Raw genomic sequence first — 15,550 nt, forward strand, 5'->3', positions numbered from 1 at the left:
TTAATGTTAACGATCGAAATGTTTGCAAAATAAATCGGAATGGATAAAATCAAATGTGAGGGATGGCGGAGGGGGCCGGAGTAATGTCGAGACGCTGACAGCAGGCGGACAAACAGACCTATGGGGTGGCTGGATAGGGCCTGCAAGATTTGCCTGACAGATCGCGAAGCCGCCACGGGGCTCGGGAGAGGGAGAGGCGCAGAGAAATGGCTTCGAAGGGCAAAGAACAAGAAGAAGAGGAAAAAACTTTGTTTAATATTCCTGGGAAAGTGTACGGGAGTGAGCTTATAAATAGAACGTGAGTGATGACTGACGGGTTGATAGAGGTAGGACCGCGTGGGTTCCAAGCTGCGAGTCTGAGAGGGTGTTGAGGTTTCAATGTTTGTTGGAAAGAATGTGGCTTAAGGTTGAGTGCTCGTGCTCGCTCAGTTCATATCAGGGAGATGACTATATATACATACATATATACTGTATCATATGTATGTATACATATACACATTATATGTATATACTGTATATATTTTATGATATACAGTACAGTATATATATATATATATATATATATATATATATATATATATATATATATATATATATATATATATATATATATAATGTTTATATACACTTCAACAGGCACCTTTTCTCCGAAGGTGTTAGTCTTCTGTTTCTCAGGGGGTCTTTCGGGATGTGCTAGTTCCTAGCTCTTCCCCGACCTAGTTTTGACCCACCACAGTCGGATTAATAACACGGACATAATTGCCCTTTAAAACCCATCCTCCCAAACACTTCCGTCTCACTCACTCCGGCCCTTTTTCGGTCGCCATGTCACATTTTTATTGTTCTGTATCTTGTTCCCTTTGCACGATCAAACGGCTAGAATATTGCCAATGCATTTCACTTCATAATACCTCACCTTTTAAGGTCTCCTCGTCACCCAGTTTTAACTCTGCCTTTGTAAACGCATTTTTATAGAATTTGTCTTTGTAGTTGCTGATATTTTCTTTTTCGTGCGCGCTCTGTTCAAGGTGTAGAACGCTGCTCAGTAATTCTTCCCCTTTTCTTCACTTACTTCTGTCACACATATTTCATGATTTCCTTATGATCTCAGAACCCTGTTCTTGCAGACTTTCTTCCAGGTATTTCCAAGGTTATTATTGTGTCTTTTTATCAACAATTAACACGCCATGGATGCAAAGATCAGCAAGTTTATTTAGAGCTGGAGACCAAAGGCACGTTCTCTCTCTCATGTTCTTTTTGACCACTCCGCTTCTTGTTACCTTCATCGAACACCGGAACAAGTCGACAGGAACCACATTGCATTAGAGTAATTGCTGTCGAATACGTAATGCCTGACACTTCACTGTGAATTTAAACGTTTTTCAGCTCTCCAGGAACGGACAGACCACTTAATACTTTCTCATTGCTCTTCACAATGACATAACTATCATCCATATTATATTTTCTTTAATATCCATTTGCCCCATAGGCTTTATGGCGTTTGCCTCTAACATCGGATCTAGTTAAGTATCTGTGTTCTATAACCTCTTGATTCGAACAACCCTTGTGCTCCTAGAACTAGTTTTCTTTTCAAGTACATATTTTATGTATTAAATGTGGAGCCACTTGTGATGCATATTTTGATGTTATTTGGTAAGGAAGTGTTAGTTGTCTTTTTATGCTGAATTTTTATAGAAAAAATCATTTGGATATTTACTAAGAAACGTCAGGGCGAAGTACATTTCTCGCTTTGCGTTAGGACGAGAGCACCCTGGTATTGGAAATTTATGTAGCGTTTGCGGACATATTTATCAAAGCGTGACAGTAAAGGCAAAAAGTCTCTAAGACCAAGAATGTACATAAAATTAAATAAACAGAAAATAAGGACTATGTGATCCAAGAAAATTTCGTGATTCTGACAAAGGATGAAAAATTTGTCGTATTATCTCGACAAATATGGTCGTTGTATGACTTCTGGTTCAGAAATTTATTCACTGGATATTTAGGCGAAAATGGAACACCTCATGTTAACACATATCAATTGCCAGTTCTGAAATTATATATATATATATATATATATATATATATATATATATATATATATATATATATATATATATATATATGTTTGTATGTATGTATAGATAGATAGATAGATAGATAGATAGATAGATAGATAGATAGATAGATAGATACACATGAAGGGAAAGAAGCGCAGAGAGATAGAGAGAGAGAGAAAGTAAAAATGACTACTTATTTACCAAACTACGAGTACATCACTAAGTACTCGTTAAGGTCCACCCAACCATCATTTCCTCAGTGGGTGTCTGGTATTTATTCAGCAAAAACTAAAGTGTGCATACCAGCGGTTGCCCACCCGCGCAGGCATCCTACTGTATGCTAAAGAAACGCAATATTTTTGGTACAAAATGACAAAATGGCAGGTCTATTCATTTTTAACCAGACACAGTCTAACCCAGTGTATTACCCATTTCGTAAACGACGCGTTAAAGACAGGCGCAAAAATAAAATAGTTAATGCTCACGCATTAACATCCGGCATCGACCGTAACGGGGAAGAAGGCACGTGATGCAGAGGCATTCGAAGGCCCGACTTCTGGAGCTTTTAAATATAGGAAGGGGATGAAGTCAGTGGTCATAAACATCCCAGATACAGGTCTCCGAGAGGGGACTGAGACCGTGCTAAATCTGGGCCATGATGAAATGGACTTCGTTCGCCTTATAAATAGCCTTCGATGTTCTTGAAGGAAATTGTAACATCACGCTAAGGAACGCCTTCAGAACACTGAAGCACTTTATATTTCCTATGAGGACTTGTAGTGGGATTCTTGATGTAGAGAAATAAATTATAAATTAGAACTTTGATGGATTTGCAATCGGAAGTATGAAATGTATGTAAGTAGACATAATGAAAATCAACGCTCTTACTGCTCAGTTAACTTTATTAAAGTCTCGAAAGTTGCTCTCTTTTTGGTGTATTTTAAAATTAATTTTGTGGGTCATAGTGTGTCTTAAGGGTAAAGACCAGTGAGTGATAGTTAACACACAAGAGGTCTGTGACCGGTTTTAAGGGAACCCATAAAGTGAAGAGGCTTGATTTTTGTAACTTTGAAGAGGACTTATAAGAGTTTCTGTTCAGATACGAACATTGTTAGGGAAAGAAATCTCTTAATTAATAATGTTACTTGTAATTGTAAAAAAAAGAAAAATACTTTTGAATGAACGCCCGAATACAAATAATTAAGTTAAATAATGTAGTTACTAATTTCTATGTAGCTAGCATAGAGATTAAAGACTGATTTTATTCTCACTGATGCTGCCATATCTGCATTCTGGTGTGTGGCAGATCTCTCCAAAATGGTTGTATGAATCCCCCACTTGGAATGCTACTTATTATTCAAGGAGAAATCATTTTACCCAAGTGTTGCTGCTGCTTGTTTCTGTGATGAACATATCTTCCAAATGTAGTCGACTGCGCGCTAAATGAGCTGTCGGAGTTTACCTATGAAGTCGATCGTTTAGCAATAGGGCTGTCGAAGTCACCAAGTCGATTCCTCGGTGATAAAGGTGTCAGAGGTACTAAGTGAAGTCGACTGCTGGGTAATATAACTGTCTGAAGAGCAATTTGAAGTCGTTTGTTCATAAAATGGCTGTCGAAGACACCAACTAAGGACGATTGTTAGGCAACAGAGCAGTCGAAGACACCAAGTGAAGTCGATAGATTTGCACTATAACTGTCGAAGATACCAAGTGACGTCGGTAGATTCGTACTAGAACTGTCGGAGATACCAAGTGAATTCGATAGCTTTTTTAAGTTGTAGATTGTAAATGAAGTTTATAGAATTGCCGTAGACGATGGCTTCTCTTTTTGTTGATGTCATTTTTTTTTTCTTCTCGTCGACCTCCCTTTTCTGTCTCACCCTTGTCCTTCGTCCCACTTCTATTTTGACATCTTTCTCCTCCTCTCCCCGCCTCTTTTATTTCTCTTCATTTTTCATTTACTTAAATTTTAATCTTCCTCGGCATCCCCTCTCCCCGCTTTTCCAACCTCGTTTCTGCTCTCATCGTTGTTGCCTCCGCATATCTTTTATCATCTTGCCTTCATCTTTTATGATATATTTTTCTTTCCTCCGTCATTGCTTATTCATATCATCTTCCTGCCAATTTTTCATACATCATTCTTTTTTTCTTTTCAACCTTCGTTACTTTCTGCTTACATTACCTGCCCTTCTGTAACATGTCTCGTCTCCCTGTCTTGTAATGTTCTCATTTCTCCGTTTATGAATCGCTTTTTTTCCGACGTCCTCGTTCTTCAATATTTTGTCTTTCTTCTTTTTCCATGTTGTGCTCCTTCTCTTTTTCCTCTTTGCTATGCTTCTCGTTGTTTCCTTTACATTACAAACCTCCCTTCCCTCTAACGGCCATTTCTCCTAATAAACATATTTACATTTTAGCACTAATCATCTTGAGGACAGAGTGCTGTTTCTATCTCATACACAAAAACTCTCTCGCCCCTTTTTTGCTTTTTTAATTCTAATCCTGCCTAGGAATTCACGTCCATTAACCAATCAAAAAAAAAAAAAATTGAGATCAACATTCAGCTCATTATCAGTTTACAGTAATTTTGTTTCCATGAAGAAATTCAGCGTTTCCATCAGAATCAGCTGCTTCTATCAGATTTTACCCCGTAGGGGGGTAGTGCCCTCAGTTCACCTCACGTTGTGCACTTTAGGCATTACATAAGGGTCTTTGCAACGTCCCTTCGGCCCCCTAGCTGCGACTTCTTTCATTCCTTTTACTGTACCTCCGTTCTTGTTCTCTTTCTTCAATCCGACTTTCCATCCTCTCTAACAATTGTTTTATAGTGCAACTGCGAGGTTTTCCTTCTGTTACACCTTTCAGACATTACTGTCAATTTCCCTTTCAGCGCTGAATGACCTCAGTTGTCCCAGCACTTGGCTTTAGGCCTAAATTCTATATTCTATTTTATTCTATCAGATTTTATGAAAAGTCTTTTTTATCGGACTTTTATTCTTGCACTCTCTTTCCAACCTAAAATAGCTTGAAGTGATCCTTTTAGTCTTAAGGACGCGAACATTTTCGGACCCTCTTTTTCTTCTGATCCATGACGCAAAAGTCCCAGGGTGCAAAGCTCTTTGAAAAGACCATTTGTCTTAGACATTTTTATGCTTTCTCCTACGGTTTGTGCTTGTTTGTGTGTCAGTTCCTCTTTGGACGAGTCTGTAGAGTTCTCGGCTAGCACTCTGCTAGGCCGGAGTTCGAGTCTCCGGCCGGCCAATGAAGAATTAGAGGAATTTATTTCTGGTGATAGAAATTCATTTCTCGGTATAATGTGGTTCGGATTCCACAATAAGCTTTAGGTCCCGTTGCTAGGTAACCAAATGGTTCTTAGCCACGTAAAATAAGTCTAATCCTTCGGGCCAGCCCTAGGAGAGCTGTTAATCAGCTCAGTGGTCTGGTTAAAATAAGGTATACTTAACTTTTTTGTGTGTGTGTGTGTCTGTGATCCTGTTTCTTTACGGGACCCTATTTGGCTTTATGTTCTTGTTAACTTCCAGGAAATATGTCTTGATCATGAAGTAGAGCGAAGCACCACTTGTGCAGTTACAGATTCATGTTGTCGGCATAGATTGTAAATTATACAAAGCCTCAGACTCGCTCTTCAAGTGATAACTCATTCATTTATATGCTATCAAAATGGCTGCAAACTTTCGTCTGCGCCAGACGGTTTAATAAACGTTGTGGTTCAGTTGTTTATTCCTACCTATGTAGTGATGAGTGGGAAAATTGCTCTTGCCAATTTTCTTATATATTATTGACAGTTGGAGTATTTATTTTATGATCTGCAGAGGTAGATTTGTATTCTAGCCAGCGCTGGCTAAAGTCAGACAGATATCGATGGTGAATTTAATTTAGATCTTATATAGATAAGTAATATATATATATATATATATATATATATATATATATATATATATATATATATATATATATATATATATATATATATATATATATATATATATATATATATATATATATATATATATATTGTGTATGTGTATGTGCGTGTGTGTGTGTTTGTAAGTATAGTTGGTTTCTACCGTCAACTTCAATCGCATATGTCATCTTGTTAGTTTTGTAGTATGGATTTAAGTAGAAAAGAAAATTAACTTTGGAATTTCAAATTCACAGTGACTTCAAAGAACTTGAGGCTCGTTGGAAAATGCTCGTAGAAAAAAAAAAAGCCTCCCAACCATACATCATGAGGATGCAGTTCTTGTTTTTCCTAGATAATATGTGAATTATGTAGGAAATATCAACTCTGATCGTGTAATATTCACTCTAGTAGTTAGGCTCATTTGTTAATGTACCCAACTACGAAAGAGGGCTTGAGGAAGGAATTGTCACTTTTGTGAATTTGGTAGGGAAAGCGCCTGTATTCTTTAATACTGTGTGCATGTTTCTGTTTGGCTTTTCATATTAGTGACATTTTCATTCAAGTATATTCTCTAGTAAAGAAAGGTTCCCCTGTTCGTTTTCATAACATCAGAAATACTATTAAGATCTTTTGCTCTAGGAATTTCTGAATAATGGGTTTTGTCGTGCCAATTGCAAGTCTGAAAGTTATTTATGTTTACATTGCATCGTCGTGAGGGAATCTTGGGTTGCAAACTCATTTCCTTAATCTATGCTAATTTTTCAGGTTACCTGCTTTTTTGGATTCCAAACTGTTATCCAGTCAGCCAAACTGTAGCTTCCACTTGCCCAAAGTTTTGCTTCAGTCAAATCCACCATAACTCTTTTAACATAGGGAAGCTGCGGACAACAGGTTAGTAGTATCTTACGCAGAATTTCTTAATGTTTTTGTTTTGTCTTTTGTTGTTAACTCAGTTGTAGCCTGTTGCAATCGAGCGATCTCTGTCGTAATCTTTTGCAGTCTTCATTTTCTGATTATTGGAGACTAATGGCCTGTCCGTTGTCCTTGTGGGCTGTAATCAAGTCCTATCCACCCATCTACCATCCTGTTCCTTCTGCTGTTGTTAAAATCTTCAGAGGTCCGCCCAATTCAAACTTTCTTTTACACATCAAATAAAAACTTATTACTTTCTGATTAACTTGCAATTTTGACAAGGTAATATATACCAGTAACATTTAGTCATCCGCTCTGAGAGTATTTGGACTTTTCGTGGTATCTCTGAGTTATTGAAGAGAAGTTGGCGCAAGGTTCTGGTGGGCCTAACTTCCTGCTCGCTTCTTTATTTGTTTCTGAAAATTCATTTTCAGGCTTTTTCAGAATTGGTTCATGTATTTTACTTATGAAACACCCTTCTTGATTTATAATGCAGCTGTTATGATTTGGCTCTTTTTTGCACTTTGTGAAATGTATGCCGTCTTTAGATCATTGGTTCTACTGTTGTTGGAATATTGCTTTCTTGTCTGGATGCACCCCGTAGGCTGGTAGCGCCATCAGCGCTGTGCATTGTAGGCATTACTTAGGTTCTTTGCAGCGTCCCTTCGGCCCCTAGCTGCAACCCCTATCATTCCTTTGACTGTACCTCCGTTCTTAATGTCTTCCATCTTACTGTCTACCCTCCTAACAATTGTTTCATAGTGCAGCTGCGAGGTTTTCCTCCTGTTACACCTTTAAAACCTCTTTACTCTCAATTTCCCTTCAGCATTGAATGACCTCTTAGGTCCCGGCGTTTGACCGTTTGCTTAATTTTTTTTTGTCTAGATGTAATCTGTATATATGGAACTTTGTTATCGAGACAAAAGCTCTCAGAAGGTTTTTGCTTTTTTTTTTTTCAAGTGCTAATTAATATTCGGTTTCCTTCTGGAAGATATCATGCTTGGCCATCACCCTCGAGCATTTTTTCAGCTTGGAGCATCCGCTGTTGTAATGTCTGTTCCTTTTAGATTTAGCTTCATGAGCTGATACTCCTAAATTGTGGGAGGCTATACTGTTGCCTCTTTTGTAGCACCATGACCGTTTGCCTGCTTTTTTTTTTTTTTTTTACTTATTGTACACGTATACTTAATTATATATACATCTTATTTGTTCTGATTTGTCTGATGATTTCATTATTCACAAACTTTGGTATACTCCTTTTCGTTTTATTTAACAGTTAAACGATCACAGGTATTTTTGTCGTAGCCCTTGTTTTTCTCCTAGAAGGGGTAAAATAGAAAAACCTTCTTGCATTATATTTATTTACTTATGGATGTAAATTTGGAATTCTCTCTGACTTTTTGCGCTTCAGTCTTCTATTATTACTTAGACGAACGAATTTCTGGAATACGCAAGTTTTGTTTCTTTAGATGCCAAACCTGATCAACTCTCGTTTTTCTTTTCAGAAGTTTTATCGTTCATTTTTATTTCACATGGATAAGGTTAATGTAACTTTCGATCAACCGACTTTTTATATGAAAAAGGGAAGGTAAGCATTCAGTTTAACACAAAATTCCTACGTAGACCTGTGGTCGGTACGATTGACTTGAGCTGAAGAGCTAACCTGGAGTTCGTGCAGCGAATCCAGATGTATGTACACCTGAATGCAGTCAGATACCTCAAGCCAAAAGCATAATATTCAATCCGTTTTTAGATGTAGTGACGTAAAAGTAGTATTTTTGTAAGCTTCCTCTCTTGTAGCCTGTGTATGGTTGTTGGGGTGTGGGGTGGAAAATCTTCAAATAATGAACCGTTTTAATGTTATACTGGTTCCTTTGTCCCTACAAATAATGATTCGTATATTTGGAACTATTCTTCATGAGTAATGCCAGATTCATCCTTTCGATGGCGGCGGGGGTTTTCAGGCGAAGTTAGAGAACCTATATTTTTAGCGAGGGCGAATCAGCCTTGCACAGTTGATTGATAATGCGGAACCGCCATGAATCAGGGGTTACTCTAAAGATTAGGGAACGGAGGGATTTTCGTATTTTTTTGCGTACACGGCTGGCAGTGTCTTTCATTGTTCATTTTATTTCTAAAAGCTAAAGAAAAAATTGATGTGCAAACTTTTTTTTTTTTAGCTTTGAAGGTTGAAATCAATTTTTATCTCATTCGCAAAATTCTTGTAAGAAATGATAAATTCTTTCTTTTCTCAGGAATGGTATATATCGAATACCCTTTTGAGGATTTTTGCACTTAGTGTTAATTGGAAGATACAGGTTTTGAGAAGAAGAAAAGAAATTAGACTGAAAATCATCAGAAGATAGAAATAGCATCGTCAGAAAAACTAGGTTAGTAGATTAAATGTTTCAACCATCTGCAAACCAAGATCGCTTCTGGCACTTCGAGGTTTGGCATAAAAACTTCGGGTAATGATGAAATTTTACGATGGATGAACTCTTCCTTCCTTTTGGTGGTCGCTTCGGACTCAAGAGATTTCCGATATTATACATATTCTCCCCAAAATGCTTTCAGGTTGAAATTCACTGATGGCGTTGAGGATTTCGAGTCTAAGTTGAATTCGTTATTAAAAGATGCTTTTATAATGGAAATGAAAATGTTTTCTTTATTGATCTTTTATAGCTTTTAATACTAAAGTACTGTTTAGTATCTTTCGACTGTACTCTGTTCCATTTGCACCCAAACACCACAAAGAATCATTAAGCCAATTATAAAGTAATTCCTGTTCCTTACGAGGACGGAATAGGACTCGGCATTTGCTCTTCCTCCAGTTGCTCATTTTCTGTAAGTTGCGCTCTCTTTATTCATTTGCTTTCGAAGTGAAAACATTTTGTTTTCAACTCGATTCTTGCTACCTTTAACAGCTCTCGCCCGATAAGAGTGACACCAGTGAATCATGGGAAAAGAAGGGGAAGTGAGCTTTATAATGTATCGCCACTTCATACACATTTACGTCTGGGAGACGGTGACGGACATTTGTTTTATGAGCAGTTTTAGCCATCAAGATGAATTTGTAGATGCTGATGGATAATTGATGACATGCTCGCGGAAATGCTCCACTATATTTAAACGGACTAATTCCACTTCCTTGATCTCTCTCTCTCTCTCTCTCTCTCTCTCTCTCTCTCTCTCTCTCTCTCTCTCTCTCTGCTTTTACCTTCTGTTGTGTTCTGCATTTATTTGTAGTAATTATACGGTCAGTGAGAAATGTGTGTACGGATTTTGTAATGTAATCACACTGCATATGTAATTGTGTTGGGTTTTCTGTTTGTGTATACATAATAAAATCCCTTCCCAACCTACCTTTGTGATTTAGACGTCTGGTATAAGCCACTTGTGATAGGCTATAATCTCTTCCTTAATTAACTATTCATCCTTTTTTCCCTTTAGCATAAACAACCAGAGGTTGTGATTGCAGTCACTTAAACTGGTAAATATCAGACAGGAAGACAAGTCAATTTGTCAAATAGAATTCGGACTAAATTCTCTGCTTCTCCTTATCTGCTGGGCCCGTCTGATGTATTCACTCGGCCCAATTTACTGCAAACTTAACTTGTGCATTATTTTTAGTAGGTTCTCTGGCTCTGAGGTCCTCGAGTGGATATCTTGGGAATCGACAGTTTGTAGATGGTCTCGACAGACTAGTTTGTATACATCTTAGTCACTTGAGGGTTGCCTCACTTTGCCTTCCTCAAAGTCAAATTAGGGCCGCATTTCTTTTTTTCCTCTCTTAAGGGGAGATGTTTAGTCGGCGTTGATTATTTTCGTCCTCTCCTTTTAATGTATATTTTTATAATCTCAACCAGTTTTTCATACTTTAACTGCAGTATCATGGATGAACACCCTGTGCAATAAAGCTTCCACATCAGCCACTCCATTAGTCTACATAGAATGATCATGAGCAGGGCGTCAAACCTCCCTTCACATATTGTGCCATTTACCCCTATTTTGCACTCAGTCTCGAGCCCCCTGGTTATTAAGGCCTTTCCTTTGCAATACCTCTCATGCCATTTTTCCAACTCTTCTTAGGTCTTCCACTCCATCTTTACTCTGTTATCTTGTTTTGCAAATGGTTTCAAACCTTTTTACTAGTGCTGCAGTTTCTCTTCACTATCCCCAGTCAGTACTGTAGCATATATCGTCCATTCCACACTTCATTGACAACTGTTCTTGTCGCACAACTTTGCACCTTTCTTTGACTTATTGTATCATTCCATCCATAAAGTTATTAAAACAGACGCAACATTGTAGGGCGACTTTTACACCAAACCAGTCATTCCCCCACGTTAAGAAACTTCACTTCCTTATTAAAAACTGGATGATATTGCTCTCTATATCTTATCTTCCATGCCATTCAGTCTCAACACCTTTTACAGTATATCGTTTGATTCGTCAACCACAGAGTCATACTATCACCATGGCAACGCAGTATCTCATTTGTAATTCATCATATCCTTGCGTCTCTCCATTCGTCAACCTCTTAATTGTCCCCCGCCCGCCTTACGCCCTGAAATGTCACTCCGTCAAGTATAATCAGTCTCACTCTTTCTTCGTTCCACTATGTCTCTCTTCTGTCGTTCTCAGAAAATCTTCAAAATACTCCATCAACCCAGAAATGCATTCGTTGGCTTTAGATTGCGTCTCCACTTGCATCTTTTATTCCGAAATCCAATTGATCATTAACTTTTCTCTCAACATTTACTGTCCTGTAGAACAACTTTTTTATCTCCTGGATTCTTATTGCTTGCATTCTTTGTCTCTCTCTTTCTGACTCCCCAAGACTACATACGTGTTTATACTGTATATGTGAGTGTTTGTGTGTCTGTTTCAGTAGTATATCAGCCTTATCCTCTCATAGGGCGTTGCTCTAGAAGGTGTTAACCATCCGATAACCTCCGTTTGGGATAGTGTTACTGGTCCCATATCTTTCTCCTCACTGGCTGCGACAAACCTCAGTCAGCCAGCAATCAGGTAACTGAATTATACTGAGGTCAACAAAAGCATGATAGATTTTCAGGAAACATGCCTAATTCTTTTCCTTCTCCCCGGGACCGATCTCGTCGGATCTCGCCGATAAGGCAAGGCTGCTGACAAATTACATGCATATGCATCCATCTGTCCAGGTTACGCGTGCCAATGCTTTTTGGTCTTTATATTCAGCCATCCGGGAATCTTCGTCTTCGATCTGTTGTTGTTCCCTTTGCTTTGGTATAACTAAAGCGGATGATACAAGGAACGACAAAACCAATGACAATATATCCGTGAACATAGTGGACTGAAAGGTGTAATTGGGTCAACTGCTTCTGTTTCATTATTTATGTTTCAAATTTAGTAGAATACAAATAAGGGAACCCGTTGGGAATCAGACGAATGATCGACCATTTGTTGCTGTAAAACAGAATTTTTTTTATGTTAAAAACGTCATTGTCCATGATAATTATTTCCACAATGGGAAACTGTTCCCAGGAGAGTAATAGCATCATTTTGCCTTTGATAAAAATATAGAATACTTGGGTTAACCGTATTTACTTACGTTAATGATAGCTTTTTATTTATAAGAAAAGTCTTGACTAATAACTGCATTCACGGCCTGAGTAGAATGGCAGCTACTCAGCCTTCTGTATATAAAAAAATAATTTTGGGTTGGGGAAAGAGATTATGAGAGCTTTAGCTGCCAATTGTTCGATTGACTTTCTATAAAAAAAAGCATCAATCCTTCCACAGATTAGGTGAAATAACAGGCAGCGACTTTGTATATATGTACATATGTATGTGTATATATGTATGTATGTAAGATTTCATTTGACCGGATGAAACATGGCACATTCATTCACTATGTGACCTTGATGTTATTACCTTCTGGGAGAAATCGGTCAAAGTTTGACTTTTATTACCTTTTTTTGGAGAAATCGGTCAAAGGTTATAAGTCAAGGACCCACATTTTGGATGTTTTGAATACTTCTTAGACATACCCATATTTATAAAATTAATGTATATCGATGAATTATAAACAATAATTCTATGTTAATTTACTTAGACATACCCATATTTATAAAATTAATGTATATCGATGAATTATAAACAATAATTCTATGTTAATTTACTTTGCAGGTTAGAATTCAAAGGCCAGAGATAAAAATCGCAAATTTTCGGAAATGTAAATGTTTCACAACTAGCTTTGCATGCCTCAGTCATTATCTTTCATTGTGGAAGATTTTATTACCAGATTATATTGCCTAATATTATAACCCAATTTAAATACTCGTATATCTAGAATCACCTTTTATGTGTACCATCAGTGAAACAATGCAGCATTTTAATACAGAAGAAGGTGTGTCAAATTGATTAATACGGTTTACTTTCTTGGAGTGTGGGTCCTTGCATAGTAGCGCTGTGCATATAGGCTAGACGCTAATGGCTCTAAATCTGATTCGGACTCTGGGTTGGAGCTGTTTTGCCTTATGGAGTGCATTGGCTCCATAAGCAGCATATCATCGATGCTCGCTGCTTAACTGTTCGCCTTGTTAGTGGCACTGAAGGAAATCGTATATCGTCCTGAATGTGACTTTATAAATTGCAAGGATTCCCAGATTCTTGGGGAATTTGAATACAAAGCTTCGTAGAGGTAATATTTTTATTAGGCCGTAGATTTAGGAAAGTGAATTTTAGTTGGATGCTACATATAAATTGGTGCGCAAGGAGATAGCGCAGCTGACGACTTGGCAAGGACGGTGGTAACACTCAGTATACTTTGATGTACATCCTTACCACTTAAGGATACCCATCTAAGCAGAAGTAAGAAGGTAAAGGAGGCTTGGCTAATCTCCTTGGAGAATGTTGTTGGTAGTCATCAGCATTCGCTGGAAGTTGGCAATTTACCTATCCCATGGGTGTACAGTGTTATGGCAAAGTGAAAATATACCTTAGGGCAGAAGATGGATTTTTAACGTCAGGAAAGATTTGGCCTTTCTGCAGAGACTGTTTGTTCCCTGTGGCTACGAGGCACTTGCTGGTCAAATCTTCCAACCTTTAGGATCAAAGACTCCCTTCTTCTCTATAGGGTTCCAAGAAAGGATGTGGTTTACAAATCTAGTGGAATACTTAGGTTTGTGAGAGAAACTGGCCTTATTAATCGATTTAAGCTATTGCTGCTCTGCTTTTATAGATTTTTAATATGTAATTTTATAAATTGTTGTTTTGAAAGTATTTTACTTTAATTTTTTTATCAAAGTTTTTGCAACCAAAGAAATATTTCCAGTGTCAATGACTATAGTTGTTACCAGTGTTAATGACTATAGTTGATATCAGATGACAACAACATATGGTATCTTTTTCATACTCATAAATGACAGTGGTAATTCTATAACAGTTGTATATATTGATTCACTTCTTTAAAGGACAAAGTTCAAGGTCTTAGACTTTAGGGTGTTCAGATCCTTCATGACCAGCTAGCTGCTTATTATGGTATCCTTTTCATATTCATAAATTATAAATACACTTCCTAATGAATAAGATCAACGTGTTTGGCCTGTGAAGGTGAAAGGTTAATGTTACATGCCAGGTTACAGGTCACTTAACATTGCTCTCAGTTATTAATGAGCCTTAGCGTAGTTATGCTCTGATGTCAGAGTGCTCTTGTTTTTATTCCATTAAACAGTGGTGTCACTGGAAAGACGACCCTGCACTTTGTCCTTGTTAGTGAATGTTAGATCAGCCTTACGAGGCGGTAAGTGACATTCCTTGTAAATGTCTGTTCTTATTAAGTACTGTACGCTGAAACTATGGTTACTGAATTTTAGGTTGACGTGCAATATGCATCAGACATTTCCTTGGATCTCTGTTTTCGCACTGGAATTTATCACTGATGACTTTGGTCGACATGCAACAGGCAGTAAGTATTTCCCATTATTCCTTATTATTATGTATTAGAATGCTGTCAATGATTGGTTTAGCTTGGCGTACCAGGTAATAAGAAGTGGTTGTCTGTCTTCTTTGACGAACATTTGAATATGGACAGTGAATGATTTATTTTAACATTCAGACGGCATATTTAATATCATTAAAACTCGTTAAAACTTACTCGATTGAGGATAAAGTGCAGCATATGATTGGAGCTCACTAAAGTTATGGCAGTGAGAGGTATTGGCTTGCAGAAAGCAGTATAACTGGATGCATGCCCATGACATTACACCCTGGAATATGGTTATTTAGCTCTTTAGGTCCATGTACAGAAGGCAATACTTATTGGATATTTGTCTTGCAAAGACTAACACAGCAAGAAACATGATGACCATATTTAGCCAGGTGAGTTAAAAAAAGGGGGGGAGTAGGAATACTGGATTTTAAGCATAAAGTAAGCAATAGCCTCTAATCTTGAAGAAGAAAGTTTATAGAACTCAAGGAAACCGTAAGTGGGGAGGGAATTCCACAGTTTAGTGGGCGACGAAAAGGAATGAAACCATCCTGGACTGGAGAGAGAAAGCCGATGTGGGAAGGGGTTGATGGTGAAGATTTTGGGTAGAATGAATTGCCTAAAGTCAGTTCAGTCAAGAAGGAAATAAAAATGATATCCAAGACCTAGCAATGTAAATGTGAA

The 15,550-nt window shown here is 37.6% G+C and overlaps 1 protein-coding gene across 3 annotated transcripts in view; it reads left to right on the plus strand.

The window, feature by feature from the left end:
* The window catches only part of sip3 (septin interacting protein 3), a 315,555-nt gene that overhangs the window by 43,093 nt on the left and 256,912 nt on the right, over nucleotides 1–15,550 (plus strand). For 2 of the 3 annotated variants that reach the window (XM_067099897.1, XM_067099896.1), the window contains exons 3-5: nucleotides 6,748–6,873; nucleotides 9,150–9,284; nucleotides 14,754–14,845. In XM_067099897.1, the coding sequence (XP_066955998.1) occupies nucleotides 14,819–14,845 (27 nt within the window). In that variant the 5' untranslated portion in view covers nucleotides 6,748–6,873; nucleotides 9,150–9,284; nucleotides 14,754–14,818. The remainder of the gene's footprint in view (nucleotides 1–6,747; nucleotides 6,874–9,149; nucleotides 9,285–14,753; nucleotides 14,846–15,550) is intronic. The other variant, XM_067099899.1, reaches the window with a different exon arrangement.

Source organism: Macrobrachium rosenbergii, chromosome 55 (assembly GCF_040412425.1).
Source record: "Macrobrachium rosenbergii isolate ZJJX-2024 chromosome 55, ASM4041242v1, whole genome shotgun sequence".
Classification (NCBI taxonomy): domain Eukaryota; kingdom Metazoa; phylum Arthropoda; class Malacostraca; order Decapoda; family Palaemonidae; genus Macrobrachium; species Macrobrachium rosenbergii.